We start from the raw sequence: 17,554 nt of genomic DNA on the forward strand, positions 1-17,554 counted from the left end.
CTAGGATCACATAGACAGCCCTCGCCCCCTGGGCTCCTTCCATCTTTTGTCTTCTTCCTTCGTTCTCCCCATCTAGGCACCCTCCAATCCAGTGACCATCTCCCATCTCCATGACTTTGCCTTGGCTGTCCCCCCTGCCTGGAATGCCCTCCCTCTTCACCTCCACCTCTTGGATTCCTTGGCTTCCTTAGAGACTCAGCTCCTTATAAAAAGGGCCCTTTCTGGCTCCTGCACCCACCTGAGATTACCTTCTATCCAGAGTGTCTTTTTCACACTTTCTGTCCATTAGCATTTGAGCTCCTTAAGAGAAGGGCCCTGTCTTGGGGGTGCTGAGACAGTAAAGTGCCTCCTGCTCCCCAGGACTTTATATTTCTGCTGCTGCATAGACTGTCTACGCAGCTCCTCCCATCCCCCATGACCTTGAACTTTGTGACTTCTGGTCTCTGGCTGCCCCTTCCTCTTCCCTTGTGACCCTTCTCTTCTTGGGCCATCATCATCGACAGCCAGGACATGGAAGTGGGCCCAGCCTGGAGCCCCGGCCAATCACAGAAAAGCTTTTTTTTGTTTATGCCCCTAGAGAAGAGAGCCAGGGGATGTGGCTCCCTGGCCACAAATTGACTGTGTCTCTTGTGTCCTAGATAATGACCAACTCAGGCAGAACCAAGAGGAGAGTGCTTCCCAGCGGCCTCCAGCAGAGCGTGGATGAGCCCCTGCAGAGGCCTATCACCCCCGGGTATCATAAGAACACGCACCCCATGTAAGTCCGCGATTCCATCGCAAACTTCATTTTCTTAAGCTTTCCTCGGATCATCGTGAGACGTCCACATGAAAGTCACAAATAAAACATCCATGTTGGAAAGCACTCAGCCATTGTCATTCTTTAGGGTGTTTTTGGACATGGAGGAAATTACTGTGGCTGAAACAACCACAGAGATGCAGAGCCAGGAGTGTCAGTAGGGAAAGGGCTGGCCCGGGGCCTTGCTTTCCCTCTTCTCTCCCCAGGTGGGGAGGCAGCTGCCAGGGGGGCGGCTGTACAAGCCGTGGCCCCAAAGCCCAGCTCCCTGTCCAACCAGCACGTGACTCCAAGTGCTGTCCTCAGTTTCTCTATCTGTAAAGTGGGGAGAAGAGTATGTGTCAGGCTTGTTTGGAGGAAGGTGCTTGATAGACCCCAAAGCACCATAGAAATGTCGGTGAGCACAATGCTGCTTCCTGGGGCCTCGTGGCCAAGGCATGTCAGCGGCTAAGTCACTGGGATGGGGCCTGCAGCCCATTCCCCACGTGCCAGTGGATCATTCAGATCCCAAAGGCATAAAAACACCTGATATTGGCCAACATGATCATGAATGAATGCTAGGGCTCCCGCTTGGGCAGGAAGCTCCCCTTTGGTCCTGCTGCCTCCCCTGGCCCCCGCACGAGACCTGCTTGGTCCTCCCCCAGGATTGAAAAAGCAGACATCTTCAGAGCTGAGGGCTTCCTTTATGACGTAATGAAGGGGCCAGACGGGTGGTGTAGGCTCAGGAAGATCTGGGCACAAGCCTTGCCCTTGTACTGGGTAGGGCTCGAGGAAGAGCCAGGACCCCGAGCCCCATACTCGTGGTGCTGTTTCAGCACTGGGCATTGCCCAGCCTCTGGTTTCTGCTTTGGGGGCATACGTCATGGCTGCTCTCAGATGGGGCTGGCATCCAGGAAGCCCTCAGGCCTTTGAACTATACTAGGGATCGGCCAGGTAATTATGGGCCTTTCACAGAGCGTCTTTGTGCCCTGCTTCTGACTGCGGAGAAGCCAGCCAGCTGGTTTGAGCTAGCAGTGACCAGCCTGTGCAGAGGGTCGCCCCGAGCACCCCTTTATCCTCCGTTTAGAGGAAATCTTGCCATGTCTTCCTTTAGAGCCTCCCAGGCTGGGTCAGGGGTGGGGTGAGGGTGGTCCCCTGTTTTCTTTTTAATTTATCAGCCAATTCTCTTCCTCCTTCAAAAGGAAATTCTTTCTCCCACTTAGAGGAATGGAAATTTCAAATTCTCTGCTTAAAGAGGAAAATCTTTGTGGGTCCCAGGCCCACGCTCCCACTGAGTTCATATGTCTGTTTGAAATCTCTGTCTGTGAACAAGATTTTGTTGCTGCATGGCCCTGGACAAAGTTCTGCTTCTCTCCAGGCCTCAGTTTCCTCATCTGTAATAATGAGGAGGTCAGGCCAGATGGCATCCAAGGCCTTTTGGCTGTAGGTCAGGTCACCCATTCCACGGAAGGGTGTCTGGTGAATCTTATTTCAGAGGTCATCAGGACAAAGTGGATGTCTCTGCCTGCATTTGTGTCTGACACTGATCCTTATATACCCAGCAGATATTCAAAAATGCGTTCATTCCAAGAAGGGGCTCAGGAAAGATTGAGACAGAGCAAGGCCAGGGAGGAGGGAGTGTGGGCACAATGGAGCTGGGCTCTTCTGAACTGAGAGAGACCAGATTGGGACAGTGGAGAGAACACGGAAGTGGTGGCCAGAAGCTGGGGGCTTGATTCCCTAACGCTGTCGCTGCCTGACTAGCTGGGGGGCTTTCTGAAGCAGCCCTGTCTTTGCCTGGGTTGGACTTGGTGATCCCTCTCACCCCTAGATCTCTGGCCCTCCGCATGTGAGGCCACATGTTCTTCAGCACCTAGCCCAGTGTCATCTTCAGCAAGCATCTTCCCAAACATGATCGGGTCCCCATTTGCTAGAGAAATAAACTGAGCCTTAGGTTAGGTGACTTACCCACTTCTCCAGCTAGTCAAGGATAGACACTGGATTGGAACCCACAATTCCTGGTCCACACTTCTTGTGACCATTCCCATACAGACTTAAGTAGGCTTACTGAGAACTGTGGAAATGCCAAACGGGCTGTGTGCTTCCGTCTGTGCTGGGCCATAACCACTGGCTCTTGGAGTGGAAGGGAGAGTCCAGCTGGCATGGGCAGCGGCACATGGTCATGCCCCCTTCAGAACCTTCAGGGATGGGAAACCCTGGACTCTCAAGGTGGCCCCTTCCCTTCTGAGATTGCTTACTATTCTAGCAGGCAGACATCTATCTGTACGTTGTACCCATCTTTCCTGATTCTCGGCCTCTGGGACCATACAAAAGCAGTCTGGTCCTTGTGCTAAATAAATGGCAGGTCTTCAAATACCTGAGGACAGCCATCACAGCCTCCCACCACGTCTTCTCCAAGCTAGACAGCCGCTCGTCCCTCCAGTCAGCCCAGACCTTTAGCCTTTAATACCATGGAACCAAATGGAAGTAGGCAACAAACAAACCAATAAGATGTCTTTCTGTGTTTCCTTTCAGGCCTGCCTCACTCCTGACATCTTTGACTCTTTGATTTCCTTCCTCCCTCTTTCCCTTCTTTCCTTTTTTCCTTCCTTCATTTCTTCCTCCCTTCCTTTCTCTTTCCTTTCCTTCCTTCCTCTCTTATCTTTTATTTCTTCCTTCCTTGTTTTTTCCTTCCTTCATTTCTTCATCCCTTCCTTCTTCCCTCCCCTCCTCCCTTCCCCTTTTTCCTTCCTTTCCCTTTTCTAATGTGGTTGTAGTCAGTGTGAAGACAGGGCTGGTTTTGCTGATTTCCTCCTGCGTTCTCTCCTGTAGGTCTCTCCATAGCTCCTTATAGGCTCCACATCTATCACGCTTCGTGGCACCGTGATATCCCCTCCCATTTGTGTGGCCTCTCCCCTACTGGACCATATGGGTGGCTCCTGACCTTGTGTGACTTCCCTTAGAGCAGCATGCAGATCTCAGCCTGTTCTTGGCCAGCCTTCCCAGGCACCTCTCCTCCATGGCCTCTCAAGAGCTGCCCTGCTGGAGGCTGGCTTGGTGCCCCTACCAACATGGCGACCACACCCCTGTCTTCCCTTTCCAGGTGACCAGTCCACCTTCCCCTCCTAGCAGACCCCTTTTTCCCTTTGGAGTTCCTAATTGGTTACATGCTGCAGCCTGCTCTCACCCACCAGGTACCATGGCTGATACTGCTTGGAGCCCCTCTTCTAATTCTCCAGACTGTTGTCATGCCCCACTCATTGACAGCAGCACCAGAAGGCTGTCCGTCTGGCAAAGACGGGCCTTTGTTTCCGGGGGGGGGGGCGCTTTGCTATTTCCCAAAGCTGACCCAACCCCCTGTCGTCCTCCTGGCCCGCTCTGGGCCCAACTCGCCATCCATCCAGACTGTCCACGAGATGCAGAAGGCTCTGAATGCTCTAGAGGCCTGCTGGCCTGCAAGCTGTAGCAGCAAGCACCCTGGAGTCCCTAGGGTGGCTGCTCACACAGGTTCTTGGATCTGCTTTGTTAAAGGAAAGCAACTCAAAATGGGTTAACAAGCTTACTTTAATCAGTCAGACATATATCGTTTACCTTGTTCAGGAGAAAAGGTCAGCACCCTGAACCTCAAAGTATACAGGCATAATTATCAAGACAGAAACATCAAGTAGACAGATTTCCAAACTGTCCAACCATTACATCCATACCCAGTCAACATCTGGGTTTCCACATTCTGGGTTTTTCAAAGCCGGGGGACTCTCAACAACGGCTTCCCAGAATTCAGATCAAATCACAGAACACTTCTCAAAGTGAGTCCCAAAACAAAGCTACACATCAGGGCTTATATAGCCTTCTCCTGGCTCAGAGAATGTAACAACCTTATTGACCCACTGGCCAATCAAAAAGTATCTACTGAAAAACAAGCCTCCCTCCCCAGGCTTCAGGTGCACTTTAGCCTAGGGGCAGGGAAGATCTTTAAAATTTACATTCTTATTACACAAGCCTTGTTCGGTGGCACCTCAGGGAGCTACAAGTTGGCCAACGTTGACTGCTGCCAGCTTAGCTCCATTTGTCGCTTACATGTTTGTTCTTTTTTTCCTCTAGGCTGGAAAGTGATTCCATTTCTCCTTGTGCAGCCCAACCCATGCAAGGCAGCCTTATCCAGGTCCAGCCAGGCCCTCGGCCCCCTACCCGCAGTGGAAGCCGGTGTGGCTCCTCTTCCACGTGTAAGGCCTTTGACTAAATGACACTGCCGGGGGGAGGGAGGGGGTCAGAAAGGGACCGAGTAGGCCTACTCGGGGTGGGGGGTGGTCCACACCAGGTGTTCATAGGTCCTGACTCTCAGCCAGTCCCCAGATGTTCATTCAAGAAATAGACACTAAGTACCTCCTGTGTATGATACAGATTGACTGAGATTGTAATTTCTGTTCCAATCAGTTTAATGTCTGTTTTTTTTTTAAGGAAATGTAATAGGATGGGGAAAATACACTGGCTTGGGACCCAGGAGGCCCAGGTTATCGGCTCCATTCTACCACCCATTTAACCTCTTTCTTTCTGTTTTCTCTTCTTTCTTTCCTTTACTATAAAATAAGAGAGTTGAACTAAATAATCTCATCCTTGTGGATCGGGAGAACACATCTGCTCTCCCGATGTAGCGTCAGGGCAGCCCTAAATGTTGTGCAAATGTCCAGCAGGCCGCCAGTGCACGCGTGTACTGAGGGCTTACTGGGGGCTAGACCTGCAGCCAGTTTAGGTCCTGCCAGGGCTTAAGGAGAAATGTCAGGGGGAAGACTTTGGGATCTGAAACCAAGAGTGATGCAGACCTACAGTCTCTGTGGCCTTGGAATTTGGTGTTTTGGGTACTTGGCGCATCTGGAGCATCCAGTTGGATTATGTGGAATCATGAAATATTCTGGGCATCTTCAGTGGGTCTGGAAGTCTCCTTTCATCCGGCTCAGTGGAGGCTGACCATGAGAGAAAGGCTTGTCTGTGTGCACAGAAAATATGCTTTGGATCAGGGGTGCACCCCGCAGGCCTTTCATATCCGTGCGTGGTTATTTTCTTTTCATTTTCCAGAGGAAATGAAAGGCCTTGTGCACAGAGGTAGCCAAGGTTTACTAGACAAGAATCTCATTCCTCACTCAGAGACCTGGTTGACTAGGAAGAACAGAGGGGGTGACAGAGGCCAAGGTCAAGCATCAGACCCAGCCCAGATTTGTATGTGCCCTCTTGGTACCAGAAGCGCCTTGAGCTGACACCTTCAGGGGCAGAAGAAGGTGCTGCATGATCCCCAAAGCTTTCGGGAGCATCTGTCACAAGGGTGGGGGGGACTCAGCCTCATCTCAGGGGGCTCAAGCCCTACAGACCTTGCCACCCTAGCCTCGGTCCCTGGTGAGGGGCTTTTGGAGAGCTGTCTCATCTCAGCCCAAGTGGGCATCATGCCCACACTGCCTGGGCGGGCAGGGGCATTGTGGAAATAACAGCCACACATATTTTATAGTGCTTGGTGAGCCTCCCTGCCCCCATTTTACAGATTAGGTAACTGAGGCAGGGAAGAAGGTCACATCACACAGTTAATAAATGTCTGGAGTGAGATTTAGACTCAAGTCTTCTGACCCCACGTCCAGCACACTGTCCTCTGGGCCGCACTGCCCCTTGTGCTGGCAGAGTGTAGGCCAAGGGCGTGGTAGCCGTTAAGTGTCCTCCTGATGTGAATCGGCTGTTAACTCCTAACTAGGAGTGATAATCATCCTACGGGGATGCTGTGGTTTACACCAGGGGCCATGCAGAGTACGGGCTCTGGAGTGAGAGACCTGGACAACTTTGGGCAAGACTCTGTTCCCTCCTCTGTAAGCTGACGGATTGGCCTAGAGAGCTGCCTGTGGAAGCACTTGGGGCCTGTTTCCTCCCTTGTGAAATGAGGGCTCTGGCTCAGGGATCCTGCACCGGGTTACCCTTCAGTGGCTGCTTCCCTCATCCCCATCTCCCAGATGCCTGTGGGAAATGCTGAGCCCCTGGTCCCAGCCATAGGACTTAGCTGGGGCTCAGCACCACTGCGATTCAGAGACACGAGGCTGTTTGACAGCTCTCAAATCAGGCTGCGAGGTTTCTGACCAGCCACAGAGAAGCAGAAAGGCAGAGGGTGTAAGCGCTTTGTTAGGGACCCGGAGGAATTCTGGGTCTGCCCTCTGTTCAGCAGAAACAAACACGTGGGAGTAAATGCCAAGTCCAGCACTCCAGGTGCAAACCTCAGTTTCCAAGCCCAGCCTGGGACGAGCCAACAGCACATCTCAAAATCAGTGCCACGACATCCTGCTCTGGGCAGCTGTTTTAGGAAGCACCACATCGCTTTGGTCTAAGACACTGATTCATCTGGGCCTGGAGCGTGCAGGGAGGACCAGAGCCCGGCCTGGGGGTCCAGGCCCAGAGCTCGCCCTGCTGGTTGGCGTCGACCCAGCCATTCACTGCCTTGGGCACTGCACCAGGAGATGGGGAGGCAGAGACAAAAAGCACACTGACCCCACCCACCATGATAGACATCCTCCCTGGGGAATACAGTGGGCACAGAAGTAAATACAAATTGTGTGGGTGGAGGTGGGGTGGGTTCAGCAACCATGCCCAGCGTGCGGCCAGCTAGAATCTTCATCTGCATCTCCATCAATAGCCAGGTAGCCAAAAAGCCCCACAAAGGATGGGCTTCTGGAGGCCTGGCCAGAAGCAGGCTTTGGTGAAGGCAGGCAAGGCAGAGGCCCCTGAAGGTAACGCTCCAGAGCCAACGCAGGGCAGACGAAGGTTCTGCCGGACCCAGAACTCCTACCTACGGTACAGGTGGCAGAGTCCGAGGCCTGGCATGGGAGTGTCCAGCCACGGCTAGCATCCAGGAAGCCAGTATCTGCATGTGCCATGATAGGGCCAGAGGCCTCCCTGAGGCCCAAGGCTGCCCCCATGGAGGCCAAGAGGCTTCCTGGTAGCCTCCTCTCCTTCAAACCATACCCTAGTGACATTTCTCAATCTCAACGTGGGACCCAAGATAACCCAAGCTCCAAGACATCCAGTCATCTTTTCCATACACCTGGTGTTTATGGAGAAAGAGAGTTTCAGTCTTGGAAGTCCCAGGAATAGAGAGTAGCGTCAGAGGGTCCATCACGGATCCCCTCTGTCCTTGGCATGGAAGAACATGATTGGGCCTTGAGGCAGCTCACTGTGAGGTCTCTCCCTCAATGGGAACAGCCCAGCTTGAGAGCTCCAGAACTCCTCCAGGGCATGGTCTTTGGGAAGCAGATTTGGAAATGGGCCTGTGTGAGGCATCACAGTCACAGCACCAACCCCAAGGTCAGCCTCCAGGCCCCGAGACCAGAGCACAAGTATGCCCTGTCTGGACCAGCAGCACTCGGGCTCTCTGGGAGGCAGCTCACTCACCAGAGCATCGCCCATCTTCGTGAAGGATAAAGTGCATCCCTTGACGACAGACCCCTAAATCATTCCAGAGTGGAAAGGGGGGATGGACTGGGCCTTGTCTTCAGGCCACTCCGGGGGCTGCCCTCAGTGAGGCTCGCAGAAGGCTGCCGTCTGACCCGTGACTCCACCTGCGTCGTTACATGATCCACTGGGGTCTGCTTGGCTGATGTTCCCCCGTCTTTCAGTGTGTGTGACAGGCTCACGGTCCCCAACTTTGTTGACATTCTCTTTTGTTGTTTCTGATCACCCCGGCATGCATGAAGCATCTCACTGTGCCTTCAGGAAAACCAGTCTTAGGCACTCTGGAAACAAGCATTTGACTGGGAGATTAACTCAGGCGAACCTAGGACCTACATCCCAACATCCAGGGAATTGCAAACAGGCTTCCTGCCGCGTCTCTGAAGAAGCCTACGGCAAAGCGCCCACCAGTGTTAATAGTACCCAGGGGTCCCCTCCCATGCTCACAGAGCAGGCCTCTGGGCCAGGCTGGCCACCCCCTCCAAGCCGGGCCAGCATGCCCCACGGGAGACCGCATGTAGCAGTCCCTGGAAGGCCACCCCGTGAGCCTCTCTCCATCAAAGTAGACTAGTGGGACCGAGGGCCCTTCCCTGGTCCTCATCAGTTTCTCCCCTATGGCATTTAAACTGGACTGCCAAAGTCTCCGACCATCAAGGCACAGTCACCTCTTTGAAGGTGGGCTCAGCCCTCAGGCTGCCCACTCAGTGATGGTGCAGAGTAGGCCAGGAGGAAGCCGGGTTCAGGGATATCACTGCTCCCTGTGTCCTGGCAGAGCTGCAGGTCAGTCACAGACCCTGAGGCCCACCTCCAGTACAAGCCTGCCACCTGGCCTCCCCAACAGATGGAAATGTCCCTGTCAGGAGTCCAGAGGAGACCCCGTCAGGGCACTGGAGCTCCCTCAAGTCACCCATCCTTACAGAACCCTACCTCTTCCCAAAAGGCTCCCACACCTGCTAACCTTTATCCACCCAGATCAGGAAGCTTGAACCCAGGGCAAAAAGCAAGCAGCCTTTGCTTGGGGTCAGCCCTCACAAACTGGTTGAACTGCTCTATGGACATGCCTGCCTGTCCTGGATCCTGTTCCCAGGCTACAGGCCTGAATTCCATTCCCTGCCTATTTCCTCATGCCTCATGTGAAACTAGCTCCCCCCTCCCCAGCCTGACTCAGGTCTGTACTGTCCCATTCTTCCCTTGCCAGCTTGCCTCGCTTGGACCCCTGGCCTTTGCCCTGTGACCACTCTTTGTCGTGACCCCTGCCCGTGTCCCCAGGTCAGCCAACAACCAGCTGAAGTCTTTGACTCGGGGGAGGGTCCCTCAAGTGACCCCTTCCAGACGCTTGTAAAATTGCTTTTTTTCTGTCAAAAGAGGTTTCCCCATCTTGTGTTGTGGGCAAGAGAAGCAAGTCACGTGAGCTCCCTTCCCTGGACTGGGTGACTGAGCTCACTTTCTCTCTGTGATGTTCCAGGAGTGACTTGCTGGGGACCCTCGTGGGAGTGTTTGCATCACCACCCGTTTATTTACCAGACTGCGGATCCTTCTCATTGCTATTTCCCATCCGTCCCATGTCAGAGCCAGAACAGCCTGGCTGCTCCCCAGGCCTCCTGTCTCTGCCCCTTCCAGACCTTTGCTTCATGTTGCTTTTCTCAGTAAGAGCTCCTCGTGCCCCCATTGCCCTCCTGTGTGACGGGGCATGAGCCGGTCACCCTCCTGGAAGCTGGACTTTTCAGAGATTCCCACATATTCAAGTTGGGACTTCTTTTTTTCATTTTGAATAACAGAAATCTGAAAGTCACAGGGACGCTTTGGTAGTCTGGGAATCTAACTCCTTACCTCATGGACAGTCCACTGTGTCCCTTACAGCACCTACTTAAGGCCCCCTGAGGCAGGCCATCCCATTATTGAAAGTTCTGTCTCTACCGAGCTGCAGTCTACCCTCCTGGGACTTGTTCCCACCGCTCCCATTTCCCCACACCTCCCCACCCCAACTACACAGAGTAAATTGACTTTCCGCTTGGGGTGAAGGGACTCTTGTGTCCCTTCCCTTCCCACATTCCAGCCATGCCAGCCTGTTCCCTGGCAGGATTTCCTAACTCTTTCCCCAGGGCCTTGGCTGCTACCTTGAATGGCCTCCTCTTCTCTTTCCCACCCCTCCTTCCAGACCCCTGCTCCATTTTCATCACCTTGGTTAGGACCCAGCCGAAAATCCACCTCTGTAGTATTTAGAACTGAAAAAGACCTTAGGTCATTCAGAGAGCCCAGAAGCGTGACCCCAGGCATGGGCAGCTGAGCCAGGATGACCAGCAGCCACTTGCCTCACCACCATAGCCAGGTCTTTTGTTCTCCTTGGCACGGCCACGGCCTCTCTTTTGGCATCTGTTCCCAGCAGTCTCTGGGGACATAAAGAAAATTAAAAGATAATTTCTGTTCTCAAGGAAATCACAGTCTAGTGGGGAAGAAAACATGAAGAAAAAGGACAGAAACGCTGGATACAAGAAACTTGGGACCCTTGGGAGGGGGCAGAGCCAAGATGGTGGAGAAAAGGTAGGGACTGCCTGAACTCTCCAAACAGCTGTGAGCAGTGCCTCCAGTGTGTGGCCATTTGGTCAGTTCCTTTGCACAATTCCAGACTGACTTTCAGAAGGGCTGGGCCACTTCACAAGTCTGACACAGTTTCTCAGTGCTTCTGTCTTCCCAGCCCATGGAGGCAGCTAGGAGCAGACAGAATACTGGGCCTTGGAGTCAGGAGAGCTGAGTTCGAATCCAGCCTCGGACACTGAGTGACTGAGCAAGTCATTTAATCTGTTTGCCCCAGTTTCCCTGTCTGTAAAATGGAGGTGATGGTAGCAGCCATCTCCCAGGGTAGTCGCTGTGAGGGTCAGATAAGACGCTAATCGTCAGGGGCTTAGTGCAAGGCCTGGCGCATAGTAGGTGCTGTGTGAATACCCGCTGTTCTCCTCGTTGCTCTTTGTCTGATCATACATTAGGTGCCCGTCTTCCTGCAGCCTCGCCAAGTGGCCTTGTCTTGAGCGCCTGCTTGTGGGGTGGTTTTGATTTGCCTTCTCTTAGGATTCGTGGTCTGGAAGGTTCTGACCTGCTCAGGAATGGCTTTTGGTCCCTTGTATGTGTCTCTCTGTGTGTTTGTCCACGTGTGTCTCTCCATCTTGGATATCAAACTGAAAAACGTGTTCCAAAGATCTCTTTCCCAGTTGCCTGCTTCCCATCCCTGGTTTCTGTGGGGGCACCTTAGGAAGGGCTTATGGTGTAAAGGACCAGCCCTCAAATGCTTCCCTCTTCCAGAACTCACCCAGGTTCACACCCTGGGCCATCCCCACCTCCTCACTCCGTCCTCCTTCCCTTTCTCCTCCCTCCTTTTTCAGTCTTTGCTCCATCAAGGCCTGTAGAGTTTACCTTTGCAGCATCTCTTGTATAGGCCCCCTCCCTGGTGCAGGCCCTCATCCCCTCTCACCTGGACTACTGGGACAGGCTGTGGGTGGGTCTGCCCCACACAGTCTCTCCCCACCCCAGGTGGTCTCCACTCAGTTCTGACCGAGTCCCCTGGCTTACCCATACGTTCAGTAAACTCCAGCCACTTCCTGTCACCTCCAAAATCATATATAAAATCTTTTTTTTGGCATTTGAAGCCTTCATAACCTGATCCCCCTTCATCTTCCTAGTCTTCTTACACCTTACTCCCCATCATGCATTCTGTGATCCAGTGGCATTGGTCTCCAGGCTGTCCTTGAACAAGACCCTCCATCTCCTGACTCCAGCCATTTGCTCTGGCTGTCCCCCATGCCTGGAACACCCTCCCTCCTCATCCCTGCCCCCTGGCTTCCTTCAAGTCAAAGAGAAAGCCCCATCTTTCACAGGAAGCCTTTGCCAGTCCCCCTCAACGGTAGCACCATCCCTCAGATATCACCTTCAGCTTACCCTGCATCTATCTTATCTGAACACGGCTGTCACCACATTGTTTCCCCCATTGGATTGTGAGTTCTTTGGGGCAAGGATTGTTTTCGCCTTTCTTTTTTTACTCTCCCCATCATTTAGCACAGTGCCCGTACACAGTAAGGGCTTTATAAATGTTGGCTGACTTAGTGACTTGGGTAGATGGCACTTGAAGGCACCCAAGGATTCCAAGAGATGAGGCAGGAAAGCATTCACGGCCTGGTGAGGCATCTGGGTGGAAAGGCCTGGAGGGGGGAGACTGAGCATTGTGCCTGGGAAGGTGGCTTGCACCCCGCTGGTGACGGCTTCCAAGAGCCGCCACCAGAGTGTGCATTTTTTGCCAGATAGTAAGAAGCAATTGCAGGGTTTTGAGTAAGAGAGTGGCATACTCAGCCCTCTACTTCAGGGATTTCCATTGGTGGAGGCTGGTTGGAGAAGGGACAGATGTGAGGCCAGGAGACCAATTAGTGGGTTGTGGTGGGGGTCCACGCAAGGCATGATGAGAACCTGAACTAGGGAGTGGGGTGTGGCAGGAGGAGATGGCCTGAGCTGAGGCCGGCTCCAAAGGCCAGGGTTGGGGGGCAGAGAAGGAGGAAGGTGTGAGCAGTTCTGTGAATCAACAGGACTTCACAGCTGATGGGGGGGGGGGGAGACAAGGCACAGAGTAATAGGAGTGACCAGTGGCTGACCCTAGATTAGCCCTGAGAGGGACCTTGGAGGCCATCAAGCCCAGCCCCTCACTTTACATGTGAGGAAACTGAGTCACAAGAGTCCCACAGTATCAGGCAGGATTTGAACTTGGGTCTTTGTCAGTCATCATCATCAATGAAGTGGGAAAGTTATGGAGAAGAGCAGGTTTGGGAAACAGCCTGGGAGTTCAGCACTGGACCTGTTGAGTTGGGGGTGCCCAGGGGGTGCCAGGCAGAGCTTCCTCTCTAGCAGGAGGTTGATTACCCCGGGTTGGATGGAGGTCAAGATGTCGCTTTAGACACATAGAGGAAAATGCCAGAAGCTGTGGAAGGAGATGAGATCCCCAGGGCCAGGGCCAGGGCCGGGGTGGGGGGGGGGGCGGGGGAGTGACCACACTCCAGAGCAGAATGTTCAGACTGGAGGCCAGGGTGTGAGCTGGTCAGTAAGCCCAAAGGCAGGGGGGAGGCTCTTTGATGTCTCTGCACAGTGTTCCAAGAAGGACTCAGAAGGGTCCAGGATTGGAGAAAAGAATGAAACTGGATGAAAACTCAAGCTCCCAGGCCCCGGGGGGGGAACATCACAAGGCCCAGATCTGAGTACCCACTCTGCCCATCACGGCCCCTCAGTTTCCTCATCTAAAATAGGCAGACAGATGTTTTCCCTCCCTCCCAAGGGTGCTAGGATGAAGCCCCTGTGTCAGCGATCATGGCGTTAGCTTCGGGGATCACTGGACACAGCTGGTCTTTCTGTTTCCTCCTTTGCACCTTCTTTTGAGGTCCTTATCTTTCCAGATCAGCGTCCCTATGGAAATTATGTTTCTGAAGAGCAGGAATCTGGCCCCCCCACTGCCCATCTAGACAGCAGACCCTGAAATGGCAGGTGCCCCAGGGCCTGTGCTTGGGTCCCAGATGCCCTTCCCCTGATCTAGGTGATTCAGGCTTGGGAAGAAAGTGACTGACCCTCCTGTGTGCGCACTGGGCTTCTTGCTTTCCTTGGGGGCCTCACCCCTCCTTATCTGGCTATGGAGCAGGTTGGACTGGATGAACTCTGAGGTCCCAGTGGGCTCTGGCCTTCTAGAGGAAGACCCAGCCTCAACCAGCTGATTGACCCTCAGGGGAGCACTGATTCCCATCTTCCCTCCGGGGTCAAGATACCTGGCTAGATCATCTGGGAAGATCCCCAGTGTGGACATGTGGATGGAGGCTCTGAGCCCTGGTAGAGCAAAAGCATTCTAATGAAAGGAATTGACCCTGTGTCAGTGGGCTGGGCCCTCCTGTCTGTCCTTCCCAGGCCAGATGGGACCCCCCCTCTCAGGCCTCCCAAGGTTTCTGGTCTTTTTCACACTTTTGTTTCTGAGAGGGGAAGAGTAAAACAGGGGTGCTTTACTCAGGAGAGACATTCTGCTATCAACCAACCAGTGACCAATTGAAAGTCAGGGCCCTGAGCTTGGGTGTCCTTGGGCTTGTCCAACAGCATGCAAACTGACTGTGCATGAGCTTCATAGAGGGTGAAGAGGAAATCCCTGCCCAAGGGAAGGGGCTGGGAAAGGCCCCTGAACAGACAGAAGCAGGCTGTGTGGACAGCAGTGCTGGGCTGCTGGGGGAGGGAACAGCCCAGGCCCAAGGGTCTGTACATCCTGGTCTGAGGGACTCTACATTCCTTAGCTTTGGGGCCCGGGCAGATAAAAAGCATCTTCCAAGAAGTCTGCAGAGGCCCAACTGAGCCTGGAAATGTTTTCTCTTCCCCTGCAGCCTTCAGTACAGAGCCCTACAAGCTGTTGGCCTTGGCCCAGCGGGAAGGCCAGCCCGTCCTTCCAGCTGATGAGCCCGGCCAGGCCCTGGAGCCAGCCCAAGGCCAAGCAGACAGACAGCCCAGCAGGTAAGGGTCAGGGCCCAGGCCCGGGAGGAGCTCCCCGCCCTCTGGGCCTCAGTCTCCCCATTTGTAGGACAAGATCGGGCTTGACTGCTGAGTTTCCTTCCAGTTCTCTCTGCTCCAGCCGAATGCTCTGGCGGCCCCGAGTCCATTCGTGCTCCTCCTCAAGCACAGCTTCTCTCTGCTGTCCATTCCCTCCGAGGCTGCGTGGACAAACAAATGTCCACAGAGACAGCCTTGGCTAGTCCAGACCACTGGCCACAGTGGGAGCTGGTGGAAGCGGCTTCCCCAGCGTGTGTGCATGTGTCTGTTCATGTGTGAGTATGTGTGCCTATGTGCACATGCATGTGTGTTCGTGTGTGACTTGTGTGTGTTCATGTGTGCCTTGTGCACATGCATTGTCTATTCAAGTGTGTGCCTGTGTGTTCACATGTGTGCGTGTGTGCCTTATGTGAGTTCATGTGTGAGCGTGTGCATCTTGTGCCCTGTGTTCATGTGTATTCACATGTGTGCGTATGTGCCTTGTCTATTCACATGTGTGCACATGTGTGTTCGTGTGTCGACATGTGCCTTGTACACATGGCTGTGTGTGTTCATGTGTGTGCCTCGTTCGCATGCATGTGTGTGTTCACGTGTGTGCATGCCATGAGGAAGCCCGGTGCATTGTGCATGGCCTAGGCCCCTGAGATCAGCTGGGATGGATGAGTTTGGACTGGAGGAAACCGTTCTCTCCAAACTTCAGATTCTTTTCAAGGCCAGAGGCATCTGCAGCCCAGTATGGTCCCCAGACTCCCCCAATGCCAGTCCCGGGAGGGCTCCAGACATCACAGAGTCATCAGCCGTGGCTGTGCCCCAAACCCAGGTGTCTCTCTGGGGGAAGCCTGGCATGAATGTGGGCACCATCCCCCCAAACTCTCAGCCTGTGTGAGTTAGGGAGGACCCTAGGCTTTGTCTCGTCTGACCCCTTCATTTTTTTTAAAAGAAACCAAGGCCTAGAGGAGGAAATCAGCATGATACAGTGAAAGGGAGCTTTGAATTTGGAGTCAAAGGATCTGGATTCAAATCCTGAGCCAGTTATTTTTTATTGGAAACACATATGACAAATAATCCTGTTCTTGCCCTCAAGAATCTTACATTCTACTCAGAGGATACAACATATACACAGATGATACAGGATAATTGAAGAAGGTGCTAACAGCAGAGAAGTTAGCCTTTGAGGAAGATCAGGATCTGGGAATGTGAAGAGAAGGTGGCGAGTTCAGGTTTGAGGGACAGTTTGTAGGAAGCATGAAGGAAGCCCTTGGAGCTTGGCGGGAGGCCAATTTGAGTGGAGTGGCTATCCACGAAGGATGTGGTCAGGAGGCAAGGCCGGAGAAGTCAGTTGCACAGACCACAGAGGGCCCATTTCCAGGCCGAGAAGAATCTTGTAGCTTGTAGCTTGATGTAGCCGAAATAAATGGTGTTCAACAGCTCCCAGTGACTTGGATACAGGCCCAGACGGCAAGCTCATCCATTTGCAGAGGACACAGAATTGAGGGGACAGAGAAGATACAGGGCAAGCCAGGAGAATGCTGTCCCCCTCCAGCCAGATGCCTTTCAATGGGGACAAATGGCACATCTAAGCCTGGTATGAAAAATCAGCCTCCCAAGAAGAGGAAAGCACAGAGAGAGAGAGAGCTTGCGGCTAGTGGGATGTGGGTCACAGGCCGAGGGAAGAGAGGCTGAGCTTCTAGGAGGAGGTGGGTGCTGGCGATCAATGATCAATTGGTCCATTGATCAAAGGGCCCCCAGCTCTCTGCCTGTGCAGACCTCCTCTGACAGTGTGGAAGACCACCCGTTCAAATCCCACTTCTGACACTGATTACCTGGATGCCCCGGGCCTCTCTGTGGAGGTCCTTACCACCTGGAGGGCTGGATGGGTGACATCAGGCCAGGGGAGCTCATGGTGGCCCATTAGTGCCTCACAGTCTGTTGGTCTGAGAGACTAAACAGGGCCATGCAGTGCCTGGGACTGGCCTTGCCGAGCACAGGCTGACCAGGCCCCGTCTCGTCTTTGCTGCCGCTAAGATGACCTTGGTCCCAGAGCCCCTCTCAGGACAGTTCTGCAGGAAGGGGCTGAGGGTCCAAGGAGAGAAGGTCTTGGCACATGCCGAGAGGTCAGGAAGAAGAGGTTAGGGCAACCGTGAACAGGCAGGACAAACATCAGCATCCCCACTGGAGAGGCCAGGAAGCCAAGGCCCAGAGAGGTCCAAGGTGGCCTCTGGAGAAGGGAGGCTTCTCCTTCATCCCAGGCCTTCCTCACCTGCCTGGTCTCCCTCACTGGGTGTGTCTCCTAGAACAAGACCCTCCAGGGCAGGGACTGGGAGCAAAACATAGGGCCTGGCACAAAGATCTGTCAGCCTTCCATGCAAGAAGCATTTATTAAGCTCTGATTGTATGCCCTGGCATGAGTGTTGGGGATAAAACGAATCAACAAAACCAGAAACCATCCCTGCCCCGAGGGAGCTGGGGGTGGGGGGTGGGGTCCATGTGTAAAGTCAGGACCGAGGAAGCAGAAAAGGCTAGAGGGGGTGACTGGGGAGGGACGGCAGAAGGACCTTCTAGAGGGAGACTGGAGGGAGTGCCAGGGGGAGAAACAGGCAGCAGAGGGTGTGAGGGGCAGGGGCAGAGGGGGATGGCCACTGCATGGGGCACAGCCCTGGAGTGGGATGGCACCTCCCCCTCATCCTCCTTTGGGGATTGTGCCCCAGCAGGTGTCCATCCCCCCCCCCCCCCCCCCCCCCCCCCCCCCCCCCCCCCCCC

General features: G+C 53.9%; 1 protein-coding gene across 7 annotated transcripts in view; it reads left to right on the top strand.

Annotated features, from left to right (window-relative positions):
* The window catches only part of ARMC9 (armadillo repeat containing 9), a 134,677-nt gene that overhangs the window by 112,077 nt on the left and 5,046 nt on the right, over positions 1-17,554 (top strand). For all 7 annotated transcript variants that reach the window (XM_069103261.1, XM_069103265.1, XM_069103264.1 and 4 more), the window contains 3 exons: positions 639-757; positions 4,874-4,995; positions 14,632-14,758. In XM_069103261.1, coding sequence (XP_068959362.1) covers positions 639-757; positions 4,874-4,995; positions 14,632-14,758 — 368 coding nt within the window. The remainder of the gene's footprint in view (positions 1-638; positions 758-4,873; positions 4,996-14,631; positions 14,759-17,554) is intronic.

This window comes from Petaurus breviceps, unplaced genomic scaffold, assembly GCF_028583685.1.
Source record: "Petaurus breviceps papuanus isolate PSGF00001 unplaced genomic scaffold, PetGlider_PUasm1.0 567, whole genome shotgun sequence".
In the NCBI taxonomy this organism is placed as follows: Eukaryota; Metazoa; Chordata; class Mammalia; order Diprotodontia; family Petauridae; genus Petaurus; species Petaurus breviceps.